Raw genomic sequence first — 25,865 nt, forward strand, 5'->3', positions numbered from 1 at the left:
TGGTGTAAAAGACTTTGTGGGTATGGTGTCGTCAGAGGTGTGGAAAGTGAATATTTTGACAACAGCAGTGCAATGACAGAAGCAATGAACTCAAAGATTAGGGGTTGCACATAAGGGCTTGCATGTCTTATGAAATACGTTGAGACTGAAAAAATTCGCTTTTTAAGAGTTTAATTAGTAATTTTGAAAATAATATGCCATCCGTTGTTTTGTTTTTTATCAAAATGAACCGAAAGTGTGGTGACCGCTGTAAAATGCTCTCTGTCAAGTAAATCCTTTCACTTGTGCACTTTTTCCTCAGAGACACTGTGTGGCTGTCAGTGGAGCAGCTAAGTAAGGGTCTCAAACACAAGGAGCTTGACTCCAAAATTCCTAAGAGTTGCCATGGGACACTTTTGTCTCGATTTAAGGCCTGTACTCAAGCTCTTACCAGTTCTGCTTACAGTTGATACATTTTTAAGACACCATCTTTGATTGTGCAATTTCTTTTTGCAATTAACATTATTGTAAAAAATAAATGTTGCCCAATTAAAATGATTACTGCAATGATTTGAATATCAGTTCAAAAGTTAATGTAAAAAATGATGACATTTGTTGTATGATTTCAGTGGTTAGATACAGCTGAGAAGATCAAGATCTTTGACATTGGACAGTACAAAATGCCCACTTAAGGAGGAGATTTAGTTGGGTCCACTGTAAATTTTACAGGTAGGTTACACGTTGAAAGAAAGGTGGAGGAGTGGGGTCCCAGGACGGAACTCATGCATGTCAATGCCCATGACCACCCCTCCTTCCTATAAAGACGTCAATCACATTCCAGCGGGCGGGGTTCGGGTCATGACGCTCCGCGTTTCTCAATGAGTCTGTCGGGAGCGCAACTGGAACAGCAACTGGATTGAGCGTGGAGCGTGGAGCAGCCAACATCACTGTCCACTCCGAACACAACATGGATTACAGACGGATTAAGCGTGTTTTATTTGTCAATGTATTTATGAACTTTGTATTTATTTCTCTTCAAAAAAAGGAAGGTAAGTAAGTCTCTTTGAGACTTTCTAAAAACTTCTCACTCAGGTTCACACACATGGCGTAAACTATTTAAAAGTAATATCCCATGCCCTGTAGCCTATACCTAAATGACTGGCAAAAATGGCAACAACGCAAGTCGTCGGCATAATGTTATATCAACCTGTGCGAGAAAAAAAAATCCTTTAAATAGGCTACTGGCTTAGTCTATCCGGTGCAAATATGTGCATTTTTGTGAATTTAAATACTTTTTAATGTTGAAATTGTTTAAAATGTTGAGCATTTTAGTAGGGTATTTAAGACTTAATAAGTGGCATTATGCATTAAATCATACGTACGCGAACGCAAGCAAATCAGTCTAGTTTTGAAGTAAATCTATAAGCGAAGTGCGAAAGTTCCTTAGCGATGAGAAATAATTAACCGTAAGACTTTGCGACACGGAACATTTTTATTATTATAAATTGTTATGAAATGTTGCTTTTGTTATTAGCCTATGTACTGAAATGTGTTTTATTAGCAGCATTAGTAGCCTAAACATTATTTCCTCGTTTCTTGTAGTTTGAATCCGGTGTGCTTATGCATTTACTTTATTGCTGCTAGCTGCTTTATGAATTACTGTTGCTATCTATCCGGACAAAAATATTTAATATGTATAATATTTTTTCGTTATTGTCACAGAGGTGCTGTTGGATATGGTGGCATCGGGAGCAGAGTTGGGTTGGTTGACATCGCCTGTTGAGCGCGGGGTGAGTTTATCTTTTTTTCCCTGCATTTCTTTTCGTTTATTTCACGTAATTTTAAAATGATAAGGTTTTTATTTTTATTTTATTTTTTATAATCGTTATTGTTTAAGGATAATTCAGACTTTACCCTCTAAAACATTCCTGAAAAGGTTTGGATGATTCTTTGCCTGCTGAACACTTGTAGTCTCGTGCGATTTTAAAGCCCTGTGTGACTGTAAAACTGAGGGTGTAATTAACTTTTAAAGGTTGGCGCATATGGTGCTTTTTGTGACGTTAACTGAAGCTATAATGTTATTGAATTTAGAAGCGTAATTGATTTTGAAATCAAAAGGATGTGTTTTAGAACATGTGTTTTTTTTTTTTTTAAGCTTGTAGACCAATTTGGACTAGCAACAAACGCTATTGGTCATAGGGTTGTCAAGCTGGGTATTGAATGGTAGACAATCTTAGACCAGCTATTGTATTTCAAAACCTTGTTCCAAAAGAGTTACTGGGTTTTTCATCAGGGAATGATCCGATATGGCAAGTACAGACTTGTTAAGTCTTCCTCCCATTAATAGCCAGTCTAAAACTGAAGGTTTACATCTACCTCAAAATGTGGAAAAAACAAACTAAATAATTAAATGCAAAGCATTTTTTCCCTCATACTGTCGTGGAAAAAGCTGAGAAATGAAGAATGTGAACAAGGTGTCAGCGTGTTCAATTTTATAGAAAGTTAATTGCACTCTTAATGAGCTGCTGCTTATTTAAAGAGTTTAATGTCTTTCAAACGTATGCAATGCTTTAAACCACAAAGTTCCTTTTATTTGGAAGTATTCGTTGCAGAGACCATTTTACTGCCATGCCACACACTACGAAAACAATGCACCTCTCCTGTAATTAAAACCACGTAACACATGAAATAAGAGCTAAAAACACACATGTATGCTGCATGTGAACAGATATGTTTCAGCATATTACATCAGTCATGAAGTAGAAAGACTGCCGCATTGTTCTTTGCCAGAAGTTGGTGGGTAATTGACCAGCATCCTCACTACTACTTAAAATTCCATGGTCAGGACATTTTGTGTTATTTTTGTTCTCAGCCTTCGCTGGCATCTTTTCTTTGAATTTTTTTTCCACAATCTTGGTTTTGACTTTATTGCTAACATCCATTTTTTTTATTTCATGTTGCAGTGGGAGATTGGCCAGCGGGCTGTGAACGGCTCTCTGCTGTATAACTATTATATATGTAACGTGGAGGAACGAGAACAAGACAACTGGCTGCGTACTACGTTCATCCAGCGCAACCCCACTGCTTCTCGGGTCTTCGTGGAGCTGCGATTCGTGGTCCGTGACTGCAACTCTTTCAATGCAGACTCACTTACCTGCAAGGAGACCTTTAACTTGTACACCTCTGAGGCTGATGCGGACATCGGCACTGCTTTCCGCAAAGGCCAGTTCCGCAAGGTGGCCACCATTGCTCCAGATGAAATATCCAGCCTCGGGGAGATGAAGATGAACATTGAGACAAAAGTAGTGGAAAATCTTTCTCACAAGGGCTTCTACCTGGCCTTCCAGGACATTGGGGCCTGCGTAGCCATCTACTCTGTCAGGGTTTACTATAAAACATGTCCAGCAACAGTGAAGAGTTTGGCAGCGTTCCCTGAGACAGTGGCAGGGGGAGAGAACCAAGCCCTGCGGGAGGTGGCTGGAAGTTGTGTCGAAAATGCTGTAAGCGAGGACCAACCTCGCATTTATTGTACCACGGAAGGGGAATGGGTGGTACCTGTGAGCCAATGCCAGTGCAGACCCGGGTTCGAAGCCATGAACGATGCATGCCAAGGTAAGACATACGTTTCTTTGTTTGGTTTCTACAGATCGAGGCCAGCACCAGCTGTTGTCAGTTAAGATTTCTGGTTTGAGTCAGGAATTTGAATATTGACTAGACTTCCACATGGATAGTGATTAACATTTCATTCGTAGTATATCATTATATGAATTGCTCTATTATTTTATAAAAATGTTTCGTATTATTGTGGATTTTATCTATCCTTACTATACAAGGCACTGATTATATACTATATGAAGCTTCTCATTTTAAGTGGCTCGCCAGCATCGTTTCCATACATGCTTGCAGTACTTTTTTTTGGAAAAAAACACTGTCCTTTTCACATTTTTGCTCATCAGCTATTTTGTTCATGCTGATACTTTTAAACTTTCAAGTGCTTTGAAACCTGTTTGCTCTTCGTCACTGTGCGTTTGACTCCCATAACCCCCAGCATTCTTTGAAATACAAGTTCAGATGTCAATGACTATTGCAAACCTATTGTGCTTTAGGCAGAACCTTTCAGTGACAGATTTAATTCTAGCTTTGAGGATGTGACAATTTCTCTTGTTGTCACAGTCACTTGTTTTTTTTTGTTTTTTTCTCCTCTTGTGTTTCCGTTCCTTGCCACACCAGAGCGAGATCAACCATGTGAGTGACAGTCCTAAAGTTCTTTGTGACTGCAGAAATGAGAGCACTGGCATGTTGGAACTTGTTTAGAATAATTCAGTTTTAAACGTCCTCTAACCTCAACACTTTAACATATTTCCACAATTCAGCCACATGCAGTGACAGGTAAAACGCAAGCAAATGAAACTCAAATGATAGCAGATTCTCAAATAGGCAATCTGGGTAACAATTTCTTAATTGTAGCGGTTACACATTACCATTGCCAAGCTCATGCACATGCATTTTTTGGTTAGCACACATTCCTTGTTTTATAGACTAGGAATTGTGGGAACAGGTGTGTGTGCACGGTTTAGAATGGGAAAAGATAAAGTGTCAGACATCGAAGAGGGAGGAGATTGTAGTGGAAAGGTGGAGAATGGAATGCAAAGGTAGCAGAACAATGTAGTGCTGTGTTCAGAGACATGCCCCCCTCCCTCCACCAGTGCCTCTTTCACTCCGCTGATGCATTCCTGCTAGGTTTATTAAGGAGCCTTCCCAACTACTGCCGGCCTGTGGAATTCCCTGGGGAGAGCTCCAGGCCAGAGCTGACTCATGTTGATGGATGTACTGTTGATTAAAGGCAATCATTGTCAAATAGCCAGGTCAGAGAACTATGGGTAAATGTGTGGGTGGGGTCAAACAACTTTTGGTTTTATAAAAGGATGGCAAACTGTCCTGTATTGGTGAGATTTCTTAAAAATATAAATATCAGACATGCACGCGGCATTGCGGTTTAATCAGTATTGACCACTAATAAAACAGACCCTTTCTCAGTCGTAACGAATAAAAGAGCACATACCTTTGCTGACCACACAAAGACTGCTGCCTGACCTGCGCTGGGAATTCATGCCCACACCCTGTCACTCATAGTAAACTGAGGTTGCCAGAGTTGGATAACTATAGTTTCTGGAACGTTTCAAACTGCTATTGGCCTCCATATTGTTGATCTATAGGAAAAATTAAACACTGATGAAGCAGGATGGTCTTGAATCTTCCATAGTAACATTTCTGTTGAACAAGCTTTGTGTTTTACAGTAAATAAGGCTTTTTATGCACTGGAACAAGCTAAAGCTGAGAGTTATGGGTGTCCAAGTTAGAGTTGTGTGTGTATAATGTGTGGTGAGTGACTGGCTGGGTAGTAATTGACTTGGGTGTGTGTCCTCAAGAGCCATAAGTACTGGTTTTGGATGCTTCCTATCCTGTTACTCTGGCCCTTTCTTTCTTTCTTTCTCTCTTTCTTTCTCGCTTGCTCTTAGTTTGTCCCACCGTTATAGCCTCTCCCAAAAGGATTGTGATCCCTAGAGTTTTTCCAAATTAAACCAACTAGGCATGGTTTATATTTATTGTTATTGGCTGTTCTGATGACAATATGTTATTTTAGGCCTTGACTGCAGGTCTTGGAAGTGACATGTATTGAAAGTTTAAACATCCACTTTCACACGGCCTCGAAAACACTGTTGTAACTCTTCTGGGAGATTTCAAATGGTGTCTTGTAAATAAACAGCTTTGCTTATCCCCATCTGTCTCCCAAAGACAAATAGATGGTTTTAGACCATCCCCAGTTTACATGCAAAAGCATTTTAAATAAACGTTAACTCCGACTCACATGCATTTATGTGTACGGTCAAAAGGTTGTGAAATTTTGGAATTCCTTGCTTGAGAAAGTCCACACAACGTTCAAATACACAGAGCCATTGGGTGACAGTACAGAAGGAGAATACAGACATCCTCCAAAAGTGAAATATCTGGACTACAAGTAAACAAAAATGATTGTGCAAGCTTATTTGCACTAAATATAGTTTAGCAGTGTTCCAGCAGAATCCTAAGTAAATTTGATGAAAGCTGTGATAAACTGTACCCTGAGGTGTAATTATTCTCTGCTTTATGTGATACTAATGCTCTCTTCTTTCTCTTCTTCTTCTTATTTTGTTCTCTTATACTTATTAAGCCACAAAAACCATTTATCCCCACCTTTGGGATTTCTAATCTTACTTAACTAGCAGTCAACCGCAACAATCCATTGCTGGTTCTTTCCATTGCTGTAGCATTTGCCTGGGCAAGTTTAGATAATGATGAGCACTTCCAAATGGGGTTGTTTGACTTCTTTGATCCTCTGTCAGCTTCATGTGCCAACATCAAATGAAACTAGAGTGGATGACATGTTTTTTCGGTCAATTTCAGTATAATGACTGCTGAAACATTCTAATTAAATGATACTTTACTCACTGGAACTTAAAATGTTCATGTGCGATTAAAATGTTCACCATGACCATGTAGGAGGAGTTCTCTGAGAAAGTCACCAAAAGGACTGGCATTTTTGTGTATATAATTTGGTTTCTTTTTCTTCAGTGACATAGTTGGTGGACCAATGGGGTGGAATATTGAGGTTAGATGTATACATTGAAGCTCTTACATTAAAGGAGTTAACTTGTGTGCATGTGCCAGAGTGTATTGTGCTGCCAGTGTGTGAGATCAGCAGTTTCCTGCCCCTGTGTCAGCTCTGCGTCCCCGAAACAGGACAGGCTATAGCGGAAACCGGAGGCCTGCTAATCCTCGGTGACCCTCCAACTCGTCCGCTCAGGGGTTTTAATTGTCACTGGCTTCATTCACTTATTCATTTTTCACTTAAGGAATTTTGTTTATAGCTTTACTTCACAGTTTTGGCCTAAACCAGACTTTACCCATATGTGTTGTCATCTCAAAGTTTGGACGATGGGCCAGTGTTTTGTATGAGCAAACCAGAGCACTATTGGTGCTCACTGGTGTTTCTTAGTTAACTCCTTTCTTAATTAACAAATCTTCTGGATGGGTCTCAATGTTTGTGTCCTTTTGTGCTCTGTCATCTTCTCTTCCTCTTGCCCTCTTTCCTTTAGAATGAGTGAAAAGTGTGAAAAGAGAGGGATTAGAGCATTTATTGTGTCTGTTAACGACTAGATGAAAGAGTGAGTGGAATTGTAAAGCGTAGATGTAATTCTCTTACAACTGTTCCATTGGGCTGATAATCCTTTGCAGTAATGCTCTCACCACACCTAGAGACTATTCCCTCCCTGCTGGCTTCAGTTACCACTGCATCCCCCCCCCCCCCCCCATACATACAAACACACACTCAAAGCTCTGGCTTTGTCCCGTATGACCATAAGAACCACTCCACTGACTATTCAGAGATGGCACAAATGCTTTCTGTGGAAAGTGCAAGCTATTATGTTGTAATATGCATATAAACCTTCTAAAATCAAACATTTTTAGGGATGAACTGATATTACAAATATACTAAAACTAAAAATTATATATATATATATATATTGGAATTATTTAAGAAAGATTAGTTAGATCTAGCAACACATATAGCTGAGTTGTAAAATTGTCTTCACCTCAGTGTAGGCCACATAAAACCAATGTTTATGAATTTGCAAATGAACATGCTATCTTTATCTTAATTTTCTTATGTGTACATGTTTTATTTTTTCAGAGGCTCTCTGTCTGAATTTTAACCTCTCCCCCTGTGAAACGAGCCCCTGGCCGCTGTCCGCACTCACTCTGCTGTGGTGTTTGTTTTACTTGGCCATCAACACCTGGTGGAGCAGCACACTTTAACTCAACTCTGCCTAAGGCTACATGTAAGCCCCTCCGTGCCTAGGTTGAAATGACTAGGCCTTTTGTTTTTCTTTCCTTTTTCTCATTCGAACCCCCCCCGTCAAACTCTTGTCCTGGAGGGGTTTGCACTGTCCCGCCGCCATGTAAACACTCATTCATTCAGCCCTCCTTCCCCTTCTCGGTCGACCCATCCATCCATACATCCGTCCATTAACGTCACCCTCTCATCAGTCTTCGCTCCGACTGCTCCACTCAACCCATACGGATCACAGACCCCATAGGTCACCGGCTAGCAGGATCCAACTACTCTCACAATAAACAAACAGTCACTCAGAGGCTCTTATGGCCTGGGCCCTTGGTGCCAGATAGCGAAATGGGGCACTGAGAGACGACCGACACATCTATGCATCTCTGCTGAGAAGTTTGTATTACATAAATGTAATCAACATTCCTCAAAAGCCATAAGTCGTCTTTCGCCTCTGACCTCTCATTACGATTTTTGCGATTGAGCTAATTCTCTTTTCCAGAGCATGTCCAACATTCGCCTTCTCTGTCCCTGCATGCTTTGATTGGCTGCCTTAGGAAGGAAGCTTCGAGTCAGCCTTGTGCTTCCTGCTTCCTGTTGTGTCCAAAATGTGAAGACAAAGCCCCTCACGCTGAATCACATTCCGGCTGTATTTTGGAAAGTGAAGTGTTGATTTAAAAAGCCACATTAACTTTAGAATGCAACCGACTATGCACTGTAAAAAAAAGATTTTTCGAAGTTGTAAAAAAAAAAAAAAAAATAGGCAGAAAGACACCATCCACAATTAAATATCCAATATTGACTTACATATTCAAATATTCAATATTGACTGATATGATAAATAAAAAATGTCTAATATCGGCCGAAGCCAGATATGGTCTTTTACTCTTTTTATATGGTGCATCCCTAAAAAAACAAAAATATATTTATAATACATAGTTTCATTTTTTTATTTATGTACTGTATATGTATGTGTGTGTGTGTGCAATGTGATTTTTGAATAATTGTGAAATTTACTAGCAATTTGAAAATTAAGAAAAACTTGATTCAAAGTAAATCCTTCACCAAATTTGTTTTACTTTGGTTTGAAAAGTTGGTAGATCTGATTCGTTACACACAAAGTGTTTTGAATAAAAGTTTCAAGTCGTTCAAATTCTTTTGTAAACTCTTTGCATAAAAGGATTAAAGCGGCCCTCCAAAACGCTGTCAGGTTTTTGTCCGTGGCTGTTAAGAAGCCAGCCAGCGTATTAACGCGTCATGTGGCATCTACACTATTCGAAACAAGTGTTTTCTCTCTCGCTGCCCCGAGTGGCTTTCTGTGCCTGTTGTCCGGAGTGAATGGGCTGCCGAATGTTGTGCTAGACACTCACATGTGGCCATGAGGCAAGCGAGGGGACTTAAGAATTTGGAGATTACGATTTGGAGAGCTGAGACGGGGGCTATATGAAACGGGGTTCGCAGCAGCAGCTGTTTGGCCCCCTTCACTCTGAATAGGACAATTCTTTTTCTTTCCCTACTCCCCCCCTTTCCTTTCAAATCCCACCAGGACTCGTTATCCCTCTCTCTGTCTCTCCCTCAGTCCCCCTGTCTATCCCACACTATCCCCACCTCCGCAGAGGGGTGCGTTAATGAGTTGCAGTAAAGTCTCCACAACAGCTGGCACAGAAACAAGATGAGGAGTCGACTTGAAAGAAGGAATAAATAACACATTGGCTCGATCTTCGCGGCCATGCTGAATTCTTTTCATGCTGCGAGTTTTCTTTTGAAATAAGAGAATGCATGCTCTCAAATATTAGAGGTAATGTATACCACCGTTAACCCCCTTCCTGTGAGGGAGAGCAAGTGGCTCAACCCAAAACAAGGCCTCAATTGATGCAAAGCATTCAGGAAGGAGGAAGCACCCTACTCTGTAATTATAACTGTTTGGCAAATCTTCAGATAACAAACCATTAGAAAATGGAAACAATGATTTGGTTTGTGGCCACTGTGCTACTGAAATACAATGACTGCAAAGAGTATTTGGACACTTTTAGCCACACTTAAAAATCCACGTGATGAGCTACATCTGTGGTTGCTCTGATAAGACATCAGTGTAATTATGAGTCTTCATACATCCATTAAAATCACAATAGTTGGATAAAAATTCATTAAAAAAAATAGCTTAGAAAAGAGAATTCAGTTCTGTGGAAATTGAACGCATTGTCTTTTTATACTGTGGATAGACTTCCTCACTTATATAGGCCTATATTTTCCATTCAATCACGTCTTTAAAGCGTCCTAATACTGAAACTACAGGGCAAATGGTGAATCATCTCTCTAGTATTACACTGTCTTTGCCTCTGGCAGTATTTCAACACACAAATACAAATATCTCACCTGATCAGACACATGGTGTACTTGATTGTGTAATCTATGCCTTGCGTGTGTCTCAGCTTGTCTCTTGACTGATAAAACTTGCACTTGAAACTAAAAACCAGGTATCACTGCTTTATAAAGTAAATAAATGGTCCTGTATGTGGCTGCTCCAAGAAACGAAAGAGCCAGATTCAGAAAGGAAGCAGTGTATGTGTGTGTGTGTGTGTGTGTGTGTGTGTGTGTGTGTACACATGGTGGTGGTGGATTGTGAATGAGTCTTTGGGCAGCGGAAGGACATGAGCTGGGCATGTTGGAATGTTTCTAGAAAGATTCCGTGGACACCTTTCTTGTTCTTCCTGTTTACATTTAAACGTTGCAAATTCAGATTTTTGCTTTGGTAATTCATTTGTTGTAATAGAATGCAGCAATTAATAAGCATAATTTTTTTGGGGTGGTGGTGGGGTGGCTTTTAAGTAAAACATTTATTTTTATTTTTTTACATTAAGTACATTTTTCATACTTAATGTATGATCTCACTTTTTTTTAAAACTATTTACTTCAATGAAATTCAACTAACTGATCTCAAGGTGATTATTAGTGCATGTATGATGTCATTTTCCCTGAAGTTCACACAGGTGTCCTACCTAGAAGACTAACCAGAGTTTAGTTTCAATGATGTTTGATAACTAAAGCATATCCAAATACTTCATTTTGTACAATATATTTATCGTTTGAAACTTAAGTCATTGCGCTGCAAATAAATGCCACATTTATGTAATATTTTGTTATATAATGCAAAGTTATAAATATATTTTTAAGTGTGGCTTTAAGTTTCCAGATACTTTTTGGAGCCACTGTATGTCCATATTTGTTAATGCAAAATATTCATAAAATATCCACAAGTGTTGGCTGACAAAATATTTCTTTTGTATTAAATCCTTTGTTAGATGCAGCATTCACCCTGTTTGTTGGTTTTATTGGTTTTGTTCTGTTTTCTCTCGTGGTTGAGTTTTGAGAGCAGAGGTACCGGGCTGGAATGTGGGATGACAGGTCCTGTTTGTAGAGAATGAGGGGGATGGTTCACACAGGATGAGTAGGAGTGTGCTTAGTCTTGCTCTGTCAACTTTGCGCACTCTTGCACAGAGCTAAAAAAAAAGAAGAGAAAGACTGTAGAGGAAAAAAAACATCTTCAAAGGAGGTTAATTTACTGTTCATACATAGACGATCACTTGACATACAGTATACGGTGTGAGCAGTTTAATTGCACAGTTTCCTCTCATCCGCATCCAAGTCGTCATGCATGTGTTGTGCTTTTTTGTGTATGTGTGCAGAATGCCAGCCAGGCTTCTTCAAATCTTCAGTGTCCAGTGAGGCCTGCAAACCCTGTCCAGAAAACACCCAGCCCTCGGGCCGTGGTGCCATCAGCTGTTCCTGCAAGGAGGGCTTTTATCGAGCACCTGAGGACCCAGAGACAGCCGTTTGCTCTGGTGAGAAGTCAAAACGTCTACCTTGAACATCCATTGCTGTCATTAGCTAGTTCCTGTCATTTTATATTTACCTACAATATCCTTTCTCTGTCATGTTATATTTACCTACAGTATCCTTTCTCTGTCACTCTTTTCTTTAGGGATTAACTAAACCAGTATAAGTGAACAGGTAAATAAAAGGCTTGTCTGCTCTTTGTCTACTCAGGTTTACCCTCCGCTCCTCAGAGTCTGCTGGCCACCACAGCTCAGATGTCAATAGGCAGGCTTCAGTTGTCATGGAGGCCCCCTGCAGACACCGGTGGCCGCAGTGATATCACTTACACTGTGTTTTGCGAACGGTGTGAGGGCAAGGCGTGTCAGTCTTGTGCCGAGAAAGTGCGTTTCGACCCAAGCAACTCTGACCTGAAGGAGACCCGAGTCACTGTGAGTGAACTGGAGCCCCATTTGAACTACACCTTCACTGTGGAGGCACGGAGCGGAGTGTCTCAGTTCAGCAATAAGAGAGCCATTAGCAGCATCAACACCGCTTTACATTATACAGGTCAGTATTGATCACAACGGTAGAAGGACAAATTCACTGAAACTAATGGGTTGAATCATTTAGTGTACTTTGTTTTTGTTTTCATTTTTGTTGGAATTTGCATGTTTGGGGTCAGTAAGATTTTTTTTTTTTTTTTAAAGTAATATTTTTATTTAGCAAAGATGCCCTAATTTGATCAAAAGTGACTGAAAAACATTGATAATGTTATGAAAGATTTCTATTTAAAATAAATACCGGTACTGTTCTTTTGAACATTCTTTATTATCAAAGAATCCTGAACAAATCACTGTTTCCACAAAGATATTAAGCAGCATCATAACGGTTTTTAACAATTATATATATTAAGAAATGTTTCTTGAGCACCAAATCAGCATATTAGAATGATTTCTGAAGGGTCATGTGCCATCACATGCTTAAATTGCATTTTAAAATGTATTCAAATTGAAAACTGTTATTTTAAATTGTAATAATTCTTCACAATATTTCTGTTTTGTGATCAAATAAATGCAGCATTAGTGAGCATACTTCTTAACGACCCCAAAACATTTTAAGATTAAAAATCTTAACGACCCCAAACATAGTGCATTTTTTCTCCTCATTCTGTTTGGTCTTTTTTGAAAGTCAAAGATTAAGAATATTATATAAATACTTTAGGCATTGTTCAAACATACAGCAAAAATCTGATTTCTTGTTCATTTTTACTCTAATCTTTCTTTCTTTCTTTTTTTTTTTGTAGTCTAAACAGCATAAAACACAATCTAATGTTTACAAACCCTAACCCAACCACTTCCATTTGTGGTTTGAAATCCGATTAAAATCAGATATTTTGTGAATTATAGTCTGTATGGTGACTCTGGTCAGATCGGATTTCAAGTTTTTTTTCACAACGTCATCGTAAGTGCACAGTGTTTACTAGAGCTGTTTCCAATTAAACTCATTTTCCCCCAACTCTTTTCTCAAATGGCAAACCATGTGACATTCACTTTTGCCACACAGTTAATCCTGTAGATGAGATTTGAAAGTTTTGAGTGTGCAGTACAAACAAACATATATACTTCAGAGACTTAACTGCTGTTTTACCCCCAGATCCCCCAAAAGTGACTGCAATGCACCTCGTTGAAAGTAGCCCCACCAGCCTGTCGCTTCAGTGGTCTGTTTCTCACCGTGCCAAGCCAGTTGCCACACATTACGAGCTGATGTATCGAAAGAAGGTCAGTAACAATATCCTTTTCAGCCCTAATACTTCACTGCAAATCCTGATCTATGATAGTGGCATTGTTATTCTCCATTTCATCATCTTCCTTTCATTGTCATGTCTACAGGAAAACGATGAGGAGAAGGCCAGTGGAAAGGTCACTACCTACACTGTTCTGGTGCTGGAAAAGAACTCTGCTAAGATCAGTGATCTGTCTCCTTCCACTGTCTACTTGTTTAAAGTCCAAGCTCTTAGCTCAGAGGGAAACTCGGGCAGCTACGGCATGGAACAGGAGTTTTCAACACTCCCCCAAGGTGAAAAAAATCACAATGTTTGCTTTTATATTTACAATTATGCATTTGAGCAGATGCATTTATTTATTTATTTAGTACTTTTTTTGGGCACTTTTCAATGACCCTATAGGATCAAAATGATATTTTTGTGGCTTTTAACTCTTTGGATTTGATGTCATTTATATGCTTACATACACCTAAACACGAACAAAATTCACTTTTAACAGAACTATTTAAAATGTACAGCCTTTTTCTTATTGGAAAATGAACCAAAAATACTGATGACTCATTCTGCACTACACAGATATATGTCCAATCAAATGATTTCTAGAATGCCAATGTCCCACCCCCTAATACCACCTGCAACTGTAGAAAATCATGTTCATGGCTGTAACTACAGGCTACTTGTCAAGCAAATTCATGGGGTATTTAATAATTAATAAAAATATATTTAAAACTTTTTATGAAATACAAAAAGTTATAGTTTTTGAGAAATATATTGTAAATTATTTTTATAATTTAATTCTATCATTATTATTATTATTATTAAAAGACAGTCAGAAAGACTCTGTTTAGCCTGAACAGTATACTTGTATTAAAGTGACAGAAAATGTTTGCTTGCTCTTTTATGTTATGGAGTGTGCTGTTTTATTCTTGGGTGATTCATTTGCCTGACTGCTTTGTTGTTGTTTTCCCAGCTCTTCAAAAAACGGGAAACACAGCAGTGATCCTTGGGGCAGCGATTGGGGGAGGCGTCATGCTTTTCATCGTGGTAGTGGTCCTGCTTCTGCGAAAACGGTTAGGAACAAGCACTTCACGCACACACCCAGCTTTGTACCTCTCCCCCAGTCACTCCTTCAAGCCGCTCCTTTTCTTACTCCTTAAAAATCCATTCACTGTTTCCTTTTCACCGCTCTCACACTCTTTACCAATTTTGAGGAAGAATCAATTCGCTAACTGTCCGCTGACTGCTCACTAAGTGTATCTTAACAAGAGGCATGTTTGAAAGGAGCTGAATCAGAGAGGCATATTGTGTAAGATAAGAGGCGATGGGTTTGTGGCGGTTCTGTGAAGGTGACCTGAGCCCTTCTAGTTCCTGTGATAACCTAGACCTCTGTCACCACTTGGCAAACACAGACCGCTTTTTTTTCATCCTAAACACTCCTCGACTGAATGGAGCCAGTCCAGCGCTAGCCGCTCTTCAAACTCAAGTCTGAAAAGAAATGTGTCGGTTTGCTAAAAAAAACAAAAAGAGGCCTCATTGAGCTGTTTTTCTTCTACAGCCGAAGAAACTCTCACACCAGGCAAGGGCCAGAGGACACTTATTTCTCCAGCCCAGGTTAGTGGCATTGAATTTCATTTGCTGGCTTTCTTGTTTTAAAACCCTGTCCCTTTCCTCCTCTTAAATTCTCCCTAAATTCTTGTCAACCCAGATCAGTTGAAGCCGTTGAAGACCTACGTTGATCCTCACACTTATGAAGATCCCAACACTGCAGTGCTGAAGTTTGCCAGCGAGATCCCTCCTAGTCACGTCACCAAGCAGAAAGTCATCGGAGCAGGTTAGTACATCCGTGGAAGTTTGACAAGCCGCTGTGGGGCTGTTTTGAATGCAGTCTGGGGGATGGTACTTTCAACACTCATTGATTTGAAGTTATGTTACAGTTCATTGAAAATGACAGCTTTTTTACAGTTCATTGGAGTGACAGCTTAAACAAGGCGAACATTGAAAATGTCTAATTCGAGCTTTACATGTTAGAGCTGGAATATTTTTTTTGTAGTAATTTCCTCCAGAGATGTTTTTTCCCTCCCAATGTCATTCAAATTGAATTAGTGTTGTTTTCTTAACCCGCTCTAGAGCTTTTTTTCATATCCCACATGGAGGAGTACTGCTATAAAAAACCTTTGGTAATTAATCATGACTTGAAAATAAAACAAACAACCGCTAAATGAGTCTTAAATCCTAAAGTGTTTATAGGCTATATCTCAAACATCAACTTTAAATAAGAAGATCAGTGTGCCGTGGTCACGTTTCCCCTCTCAAGCCGCCCACAGGACATGGCCCTTGTCCACTTTGTGTCTGCTTGTTGTACACAAATTCTCATGCCCTTTCTGACCCCCTCCCATGAATCCACTTACTAACCGTTCATAGGAATCTCTGTGGCCTTAGCACCACTTTTTCATGTTTTTAAATAACCCCTATTTGTCATGAGACACGATTAAGGAGTTGCCCTTTGGTATGTTGCTTATCTGATGCCTCTCCCTTTGGTGGTTTGTGTTGCTGTGCTGTAGGTGAGTTTGGAGAGGTGTATCGAGGAATTCTAAAGGTTCCCGGTCGAAAAGAAGCAGCGGTAGCAATAAAGACGCTGAAGCCGGGCTACACAGAGAAACAGAGGCAGGACTTCCTTAGTGAGGCCAGCATCATGGGACAGTTCTCACATCAGAACATCATCCGACTGGAGGGGGTGGTCACCAAATGTGAGTTTTAATTTTTTATTGCTTTTTTAAAATAAATATTTCAAATATATTTCAAAAAAAAATTCTTCTAAATGAAAAATATGCATTTTTTAAAAATAATTTGATTAATGATTCAATTATGTAAAGAAAATTAACCCCTTCATTCACACACATATATATATATATATACACACACATTTTTATTTAATTCAGGAACAAAATATAGATTTTTTTTACTTTAGAGTATAAATATAAAATGTTTGCATTAAATTAATATTATTTTCCATATTTGTATTTAATTAAAACTAGATGTATAATGAAAATAGTAGAGAATAAAAAGGTAGAGATTTTAGTTATAATATTTTTTTATATTAAATTTATAGTAAAATAGTTTTTTTAATTGACTTTTATCCTCTGAACAAATTTGAGTGGAATTTGGTTTTACTTTTTATGTTGTAAAGCCGCTTTATGTCTGTTTTTTTTTTTTTTTTGCTGTTTTTTTTGCAGTCAAGCATGCCATGATTGTGACTGAGTACATGGAAAATGGAGCTCTTGACAAATACCTGAAGGTACGTTTGTCACAATTTATCACTTGTCTTAGACAGAAAAATTATGACAGATGATAATGACATACTTGCAAAGTGATGTAACATAGCAAATATTTTAGGCAAAATTCTCAAGAAAATCTAGAAATGAAACTTTAATTTCTTCACAGGATCATGATGGCGAGATGTCGTCCTTCCAGTTGGTTGGTATGCTCCGTGGCATTGCGGCCGGAATGAAATATCTCTCAGACATGAGCTATGTACACAGGGATCTGGCGGCCAGAAACATCTTGGTCAACTGCAACCTGGAGTGCAAGGTGTCTGACTTTGGTTTGTCACGTGTTTTGGAGGATGACCCTGAAGGAACCTACACCACCAGCGTAAGTTCATATTGCAAATAAATATGTGGTTTGAATGTTCTCTGTAACTGCACTTAACTCCAGATGTCTTTATTTTACTATTACTACAACCTTATTATTATTTTAGGATTTTCGGAAATTACAAGGGATTGCCTGACACTTGTTTATATGTTTTTTCCCAACAGGGAGGTAAAATTCCTATTCGCTGGACTGCACCAGAGGCCATAGCTTACAGGAAATTCACGTCAGCAAGTGATGTGTGGAGTTTTGGCATTGTCATATGGGAGGTCATGGCCTTTGGAGAGAGGCCCTACTGGGACATGAGTAACCATGAGGTGTGGACTGGCCACACCACACTGGCTATGAACAATAACACTGCTGTTTGTCTTCCTTTGAGCAAAATGTCTTATCTGACTATCCTTTTTTCTAGGTAATGAAGGCCATTAATGAGGCTTTCCGCCTTCCTGCTCCGATGGACTGTCCCTCTGCCGTGTATCAGCTGATGTTACAGTGCTGGCTGCAAGATCGCTCCAAACGGCCTCGCTTTGGTGACATTGTCAGTCTACTAGACAAACTCCTCAAGAGCCCAGATTCTCTGAAGGCCATAGCAGATTTTGACCCTCGGTAAGAACTCAACACATACTCTGAATTCTTAAACGGCTCATATGATTTTTTACAAGACTCAAACGGCAGAGAGAAGTTGAGGCATGTACCATCTATTACACAATTTTGTGCAAGAAAGTCAAGAGGTAGTTTAAACAAAGTCATTCCTCTGGAAAGTTTAGACATGCACCACGCACCAATGGTACCTCTGAATGGATTTGGCATCTGATGTTTATCACACTGTATAAGAGAGAATATCTGACAGGTTCGTTTCTTTATCAGATTCTTAAACTGAACGGACAGGTTTTCCTCTCGAAGTGTGTCTCTTCCACCCAACAATTACAACAAGGGAAAGGCAAAAAAGGTCTCACTGTGTGGTTTGCTGAATGTATTTGTGTTCTGTTTTTGTCAGAGTTTCCATTCGGCTTCCCAGCACCAGTGGCTCAGACGGCTCTCCCTTCAGGTCTGTGGCGGAGTGGTTGGAGTCCATCAAGATGAGCCAGTACAGTGAAAACTTCAACATAGCCGGGATCGTCAGCATGGAGCAGGTGCTGCAGATGAAGAGCGAGTGAGTAAAGCTAACCATTCCGGACCTTTAGCACGCTATCAATGGAAGTTTAGCTGTGAGCAATCAGATGAGATCACGCAGAGAGTCCAAAGTGCATTTCTGCAGAATTTATTTCTGCCTTACTTGGTGTGTCATATCCTGGAGCTCCAGGTAAATTTAATGTTTGACTTGGCCAATAAGAAACTAGGATTGTCAGTAGATTAAAATTAAATTATTTATCTTTCTATAGTTAACATGGTTCATTTCATGTTTTGAATTTGCTCAAAATTAACCTCTAAATATGTATTTTTCAGTGCAATCAGTAAAAAACAAAGATTTTTTAACTTTTTCTTGTCTCATGACTCTTTGCCCGTAAATGTTTCATACTTATTGAACTAATTAAATTAAATATTTTGTGAAAAGTTAATTTATAAATAAATAAGCAAGCTGTTAAGAAGGTCTCAACATGTACTGCTAAATGAAACTTCACAAATAAAACTAAATAAATGTATTATTTATTATTATATAATTTAGTAATATAATGATAATAATACAAAATAATACAAATAATAATTATTATTATTATTGTTACGCTGGTAGCAGGAATGAAGCAGAGAGTGAATCCAAACGCAAGCACTTTAATAATCCAACACACAGGTAATCCAGGGTAAACGCAGAACAAGGTACTCAGAAGAACAAGGAACAGCTACAAGCAAACATTAAACAACAACCGACAGCCAACAACTGAAACACAGGGGTTTAAATACACAGACAAACAAGCTAAACAAGATAACAAGGGGGCGTGGTTAATTAGAGACACCTGGGGAGACTAATAGACATAGACGAGGAACACCTGTGGACACTGAGCAACAACATGACAAAAGACAAGACACATGGCAGGATAACATGACAAACAGGGAATCACATGACAGACAAGAACAAGGAACAAAACACAAAACCCACACCGTGACATAGCCCCTCCCCTATGGGCGGCTCCCGACGCCCATAAAAACAAAAAACAATAGTTCAGGAGGGTGGTGAAGCGGAGGCGGTCTGGGGGAGGGATGGAGGGCCAGGCCCGCACAGGGGAACGGGACCAGGACATAGTCATGGTGGACCTGGGCCATGAAGCGTGGGCGGACCAGGTTGTGCAGGCGACCAGGGTGGAGCAGGCAGTTCAGGTGGCCACGGTGGAGAAGACCCTTCGGGCGGCCAGGGCGGTGAAGACCCTTCGGGCGGCCACGGCGAAGACCCCTCGGGCGGCCACGGCGGTGAAGACCCCTCGGGCGGCCACGGCGGTGAAGACCCCTCGGGCGGCCACGGCGGTGAAGACCCCTCGGGCGGCCACGGCGGTGAAGACCCTTCGGGCGGCCACGGCGGAGAGGACCCTTCGGCCGGCCACGGTGGAGAAGACCCTTCGGGCGGCCATGGCGGTGCGGCCTTCACGGTCCCATCCAGGGTCCTACTGCCCCCCCCCAAAATTTTCTTAGGGGCAGCCATGGGGTCAGCGGCCTCTGGCGCAGGATCAGCAGGCTCTGGCGCAGGATCAGCGGGCTCTGGCGCAGGATCAGCGGGCTCTGGCGCAGGATCAGCGGGCTCTGGCGCAGGATCAGCGGGCTCTGGCGCAGGATCAGCGGGCTCTGGCGCAGGATCAGCGGGCTCTGGCTCAAGGGTGTGCGTAGCCCACACACACCACATGGCTGTGGCCATAATGGCCAGTGTTGCGGTCACTGAGGGCTCAGGCGGCGCATGCGTGGCGTGATCAGTCTCTGGCTGGGCAGACGTGACGTGAACAGTCTCTGGCTGGGCAGACGTGACGTGAACAGTCTCTGGCTGGGCGGACGTGACGTGAAGCTCAGTCTCTGGATCGGCAGAAGTGACGTGAAGCTCAGTCTCTGGATCGGCAGAAGTGACATGAAGCTCAGTCTCTGGATCGGCAGAAGTGACGTGAAGCTCAGTCTCTGGATCGGCAGAAGTGACGTGAAGCTCAGTCTCTGGATCGGCAGAAGTAACGTGAAGCTCAGTCTCTGGATGGACGGTCTCTGGCTGGACGTGAAGCTCTGGCTGGACGTGGCTGACGTGAAGCTCTGGCTGGACGTGGCTGACGTGAAGCTCTGGCTGGACGTGGCTGACGTGAAGCTCTGGCTGGACGTGGCTGACGTGAAGCTCTGGCTGGACGTGGCTGACGTGAAGCTCTGTCTCTGGATCGGCAGAAGCAACGTGAACAGCAGCCTCTTGCTCGGCAGGCGTGAAGGGAAGCTCAGGCTCGGCAGGCGTGCAGGGAAGCTCAGGCTCGGCAGGCGTGCAGGGAAGCTCAGGCTCGGCAGGCGTGCAGGGAAGCTCAGGCTCGGCAGGCGTGCAGGGAAGCTCAGGCTCGGCAGGCGTGCAGGGAAGCTCAGGCTCGGCAGGCGTGCAGGGAAGCTCAGGCTCGGCAGGCGTGCAGGGAAGCTCAGGCTCGGCAGGCGTGCAGGGATTGCAGGGCTCTGTATCTGCCAAACCCACCGTCAGGGCAGAGTCATAAAATAACAAGGCCAACTCCAGGTAAAACTGTAAGGTCCATTGCGGATCGTGTATTGGCATGATTGACCCTAATGGCTCAGATAGCCCACCTCTGAAGAAAATCATAAGGCACACCGAGTCCATTGAAGTTTCATTAGATAAGTCAATAAAGTCTCTCACATAATCCTCAATGGGCCGGTCTCCCTGACGGAGGCGCATGATTTGTGCTGCTGGATTCATCGTAGTGGTCGGTTGTTCTGTTACGCTGGTAGCAGGAATGAAGCAGAGAGTGAATCCAAACGCAAGCACTTTAATAATCCAACACACAGGTAATCCAGGGTAAACGCAGAACAAGGTACTCAGAAGAACAAGGAACAGCTACAAGCAAACATTAAACAACAACCGACAGCCAACAACTGAAACACAGGGGTTTAAATACACAGACAAACAAGCTAAACAAGATAACAAGGGGGCGTGGTTAATTAGAGACACCTGGGGAGACTAATAGACATAGACGAGGAACACCTGTGGACACTGAGCAACAACATGACAAAAGACAAGACACATGGCAGGATAACATGACAAACAGGGAATCACATGACAGACAAGAACAAGGAACAAAACACAAAACCCACACCGTGACAATTATCATCTCACTATTAAAAAATGTAATGTTTGGACATACAGTATCAAATTTGGCACACAAAAAAACATTCTCTCTTATACTGTATAATACAAAATTAGTTAGGCTACATTTCTGACATTATATAAAATAGTCCTTTGAATAAAATGGCCCCAGATGAACATAATTTGAGAGTTCCTGGAATTTGTGAAGGAATTTAGAGTGTTTGGAAAGTCCTCTTTCCTGTGGCATACAGCCTACACTGAGGCAGATTGGTCAGGACAAGATCGTATTTAAGTAAGATGGTATCTTCTAACTTTTAATAATTCCTAGAACATATAAATATTTTCCATGTTTTTGTTTTAGGGATCCGGTAATTGAACGTGGCTTAAATGTATGCTTTGGTTACAAGGATAATCTCGCACCACCGCAGACCATTTTTGATTTACTGTATCTGGCGAGAGCGGAAACCACATATATTGTAACAACAATTTAACCTTTTTAAGACTTTTAATCAAGTCAGGCGGTAACTTTTTACTTAAAAATGTTCAAACTTCACAGTGTCTTTACAGCTTAAAATGCTACTCGTTGCTTTCAGGTTGAGCGGAAAACATTGTGGCAGCAGAGAAAGAATAGTCTTCGTTTTTAGTGGCCTCGATGTGGTGGATAGTGGCATGCTTCTCCCCCTCCCCTGTTCTGCCATTCCTCCCTTCCTCCCACTGTTTCGGCAGGCTCTCTCATCCCTCCCATTCCCAACAGCGCTAGTCGAGGACTGTGCTTTCACTGCAGCCAGGAACCACTGTTTCTGCCTGCTGGGGCCATGAGGCTATGCGGCTACTCCCCCTCACATCAACAGGATTGGTCTTAAAAGTCAGGACATGAGATGAAAGAGTGTAGGGATGGTGAACGAGAGAGCTGATGTACATGTGGAGGTAGAGACGACAGTGCTGGACCTCACGGAGGAGGCAGTTTGACTGATGAAGGGGTTGGGAGTGTAGTAACAGCGTAGTGTAGCTCTAAGACCTCTGGCTCAGCTCCCGTGGGTTTTTTTAGCCTCGAAGCTTGCTGAACTTTGTGTGGAGGACCAGAAATGCCTTTGATGTGTTTGTCTTTTATTTTATGGCGGACTGTTCCATCTGGTGTCATCTGGTAGCACTCTTTAAAACCAGAAACTATTTACAAGTCCTCCGCTGGTTGTGCCGGCCAGCTCTGATTCATGGTGGGTGAAGGGAATACTTCATCAAGGCGCTTCAACAATCATCAAGGCGCTAATTAAAAATGTAATTAGGATTTGGATAACATGTCATGTTTCAAACACCGCTTCTAAATTACTTTTTGAAAGATAAGATTGTGTAATTTTCGAGTACCCTCCCACAGTGTTATTATCATTTGATGGAAACTAAAGCAAAATCTATATGAACATTTTTCACACAAAAAAAAGGATAATAAACTTTTAAATTTTAACTTAACTGGGGAAACTAAACTGAAATAGATTTTCATGACTCCAAAGACCATGTAAAATAATACGAAAATGGACATAGATGATTTTAAATTTTAAATACATGGATTATTATAAAGCTTTGCATTAAATTTGGCTAAAACTCAAATAAAAAACTGGAACTAAACTAAAACTGTGAAAACTAATAAAAAACAAACAAAGATAAACTAAAGATTTTTTTTTTGAGTGAATGAAGGCAACTTGAAACCAAACTAAAATACATTGACTAAAATACAAATATAATTTTTTATAAAATTTAGCATACACGCTTAAAAATAAAGGTTCTTTATTTTGCATCCATGGTTCCATGAACCTTTCACATTCTTTGAACCTTTCTGCTCCATTAAGAAAAAAAATGGTTCTTTGAGGAAACAAAAATGGTTCTTCCAATCTATGCCATCGCTGCAAAAACCCAGTTTTGGAACCATTATTTTAAAGAGCGTATTAACTTTGGCTAAAAAAAAACAAATTAAGCAGAAACTGTGAGAACGAACAAAAAATAAAATAAAAAGACAAATTGAGGATAAAAGAAACAAAATAAAAAAAATGAATTACCCTGCTCTCACGTTCTCACACGTTCTTTTCTGTTTCCCAGGGATATCCGTAACATCGGAGTCCGTCTGCCGGGCCATCTGAAGAGGATTGCCTACAGCATCTTGGGGCTTAAGGACCAGACGAGCACCCTGAGTGTGTTTGCAGTGTGAACTGTCCCTTTGGCTGTGGACTGAATAAACTCTCAGCCGCCTCAGGATTGGACTGCAGGGACAGCCCTTGACCTGGCCTTAACCCTCCAGCCTAGCGAGATGGACTCTCACCGCCGTGGAGACTTGTAGCATTTGATGTACTTCTCAAAAATGGAGGAAGTGTAAAGCAATCAAAAAGCTATTGATGTATGCATCAAACCATGTATATTAGATTTATTTTTACTATATGCATATGTTTATTTTCTTGTCAAAAATATAGTAATTTCTTTAGTTTAGTTTTTTAATTTTTTGTTAAGTTTCATATGCATGCTTAATTCTCACCAGAGAGTGATCAGTGCTAGTTAGCGCTCACTTTACTCTCAGATCTTATACGTTGCTCCTCCAATGGGTTTAAAGGAGAACTGGCACTGTATTGCTCTGTACTTGACTGAACTCTTCAGCATTACGAGAGAAAAACAGACCAACAGGTCTTTCTATACCAGAAATGTGGGTTTAACGTAAGACTTAGTGATGTTCCGCTGAGATCAAGGTGATTGTAATGCTCTCTGGTTTCTATCATGCTTGAGTTGGCCGTGATTTTATGTCTCGCACGATGACATTTTCATTACAATTGCACTCTCAGCGCTATATGCTTTGGACCATCAAGTTTAAAGTCTCTGGTTTAGATGAAACGGAGCAGCAAGGCGTTCCTTAAATTCTGTGTTTTCTCTGCAAACAAGAAGAGCGGAGGCACCGCTATGAAATAGCACTTAAATCAGAAATCTCAGCAGCTGTCTCATCCCTTATCGTTATGAAAGGTTGCAGCAATGATGACATTAAGGATTGAAGGAACAAAGAGCGAGCGAAATGACAAAATGGAAATGGGTTAAGAAGAAAAAACTGTTCTGGAACAGATTGTCGGTCTAAATCAAATGGGAAAATGTAATCCGCCGGTCTTCTGCAAACAAAGGCACGGTTCTGATTTTCAGATATTTGCACCAAGTGACAGTCCTTGCAAACTAAGAAAATGATCAAACAGACAGTTATGTTTACCAGGATATGTGGATGATATACCAAGGTCTGTTACTCATTTTGTATCAGCAGATTAAAGTCGCCTGGAGCTGTGAATTGCAGAGACTATCTTCAGCAGATCTGGTTTATGATTATCTGATCCAAGCTTTGCTGAAATGCTACGACCTTCCTTGATTATTTCCTCTGACTTTTTAGGACCACAGTAGGGTTTCAGATGGGGGCAGATACAAGCCTCCCTGTAAGGGAAAAGCTCTGTTTCAATGTTAAACTCCTTTTCAAGGCTATTTTGTATTTACTGGGGAGAGATTCAGCTACCTTAACAGTCCTGAACTCTTAATGGATGATATTGCAGTTCCTTGTTAATTTCACATTGTTCTGATTATTTCTAGATGTTGAATGCAGATGAGTTCTTCCATATTTAGAAATGACATATTTAGTGTTTGTTTGCGGTTGATATTGTGTTTCAAATCTTTTCTAAATGGGACGGTGATACTGGCAAACTGTAATAATGGCAGGACTTTTTGGAAAGGGAAATGTGTTATTTTTGATCTTCTATCTTAGTTCTGACCTTTTTCTAAATATTGGAATTTTATAAGCTCAGTATGAACCCCACTCATGGGCATATTTCCACACAAACAAAAACATGTTTGATTTGGCCAATTGTTTTGTATTTTATTTAATAGTCTATTTATTTTTTACTTTATTTATTGTTTCAAGGACACTGAATTGGGATTTATTTGTAATGGAAGTTTGTCTTTCAGTCACAATAAAATCTTTGTAGCCTTTAAATTCAATGTCACTATGATTTCTTTATTTGTGTCATCATCCACAACAATAAAAAGGCATAATAGAAATGAAGTTGCTTCTCCCAATTACAGCCTCATTGTAGTACATTAAGTAGTACTGAGCAATTCAATACAGCTCTAATGTACTTAAGGAAGCCAGAAGCTTTGCATGACTGCATTATCTAATTGGTCAGAGCAGCCCCTATTTAATTAGTTGCCGGTTTGCAGTCCATCTGTAAACTATGACAGAAACCAATGAACCTTATAACCCGTGCAGGACAATTTACTTTGTTCTCAATTTAGCCCCTCCTGTCCATAACCGCAGCCTCACTGAACCCAAATTAAGAGAGGCTTTTGTCTGGCGCCCGGAGTATTGAATTTATCAGCTGCTGCTGAGTGATGTAGGTAACAATGCCACTAATGCACCCTTTTGATAAGGTGGAAAATGTCAAGGTTGGAATGTAAATATTTATATACGAAAATAATCAGACAGGGGATGCTGGCTG

The 25,865-nt window shown here is 40.6% G+C and overlaps 1 protein-coding gene across 1 annotated transcript; it reads left to right on the forward strand.

Moving 5' to 3' along the window:
* Positions 1 to 862: 862 nt before the first annotated feature.
* On the forward strand, positions 863 to 25,368 carry epha2b (eph receptor A2 b). The gene is made up of 17 exons (XM_056268006.1): positions 863 to 1,028; positions 1,702 to 1,769; positions 2,943 to 3,591; positions 11,548 to 11,703; positions 11,909 to 12,244; positions 13,331 to 13,455; positions 13,567 to 13,753; positions 14,431 to 14,530; positions 15,016 to 15,071; positions 15,166 to 15,291; positions 16,022 to 16,207; positions 16,694 to 16,755; positions 16,902 to 17,111; positions 17,276 to 17,425; positions 17,521 to 17,714; positions 18,106 to 18,261; positions 23,455 to 25,368. The coding sequence occupies exons 1-17, from the start codon at positions 947 to 949 to the stop codon at positions 23,561 to 23,563; spliced, it is 2,952 nt and encodes a 983-aa protein (XP_056123981.1). The 5' UTR covers positions 863 to 946; the 3' UTR covers positions 23,564 to 25,368.
* Positions 25,369 to 25,865: the final 497 nt, after the last annotated feature.

The sequence above is a fragment of the Rhinichthys klamathensis genome, unplaced genomic scaffold, assembly GCF_029890125.1.
Source record: "Rhinichthys klamathensis goyatoka isolate OS25496 unplaced genomic scaffold, OSU_Roscu_1.1 h1tg000269l_1, whole genome shotgun sequence".
Lineage (NCBI taxonomy): Eukaryota > Metazoa > Chordata > Actinopteri > Cypriniformes > Leuciscidae > Rhinichthys > Rhinichthys klamathensis.

Excerpts from the sequence above, each read along its gene's own strand:
- epha2b (XM_056268006.1), top strand. The coding sequence starts at position 947 with ATGGATTACAGACGGATTAAGCGTGTTTTATTTGTCAATGTATTTATG. Across the intron at positions 11,704-11,908 it reads AGAGACAGCCGTTTGCTCTG|GTTTACCCTCCGCTCCTCAG; the intron begins GTGAGAAGTCAA and ends TTGTCTACTCAG. Across the intron at positions 17,715-18,105 it reads ATAGCAGATTTTGACCCTCG|AGTTTCCATTCGGCTTCCCA; the intron begins GTAAGAACTCAA and ends TGTTTTTGTCAG.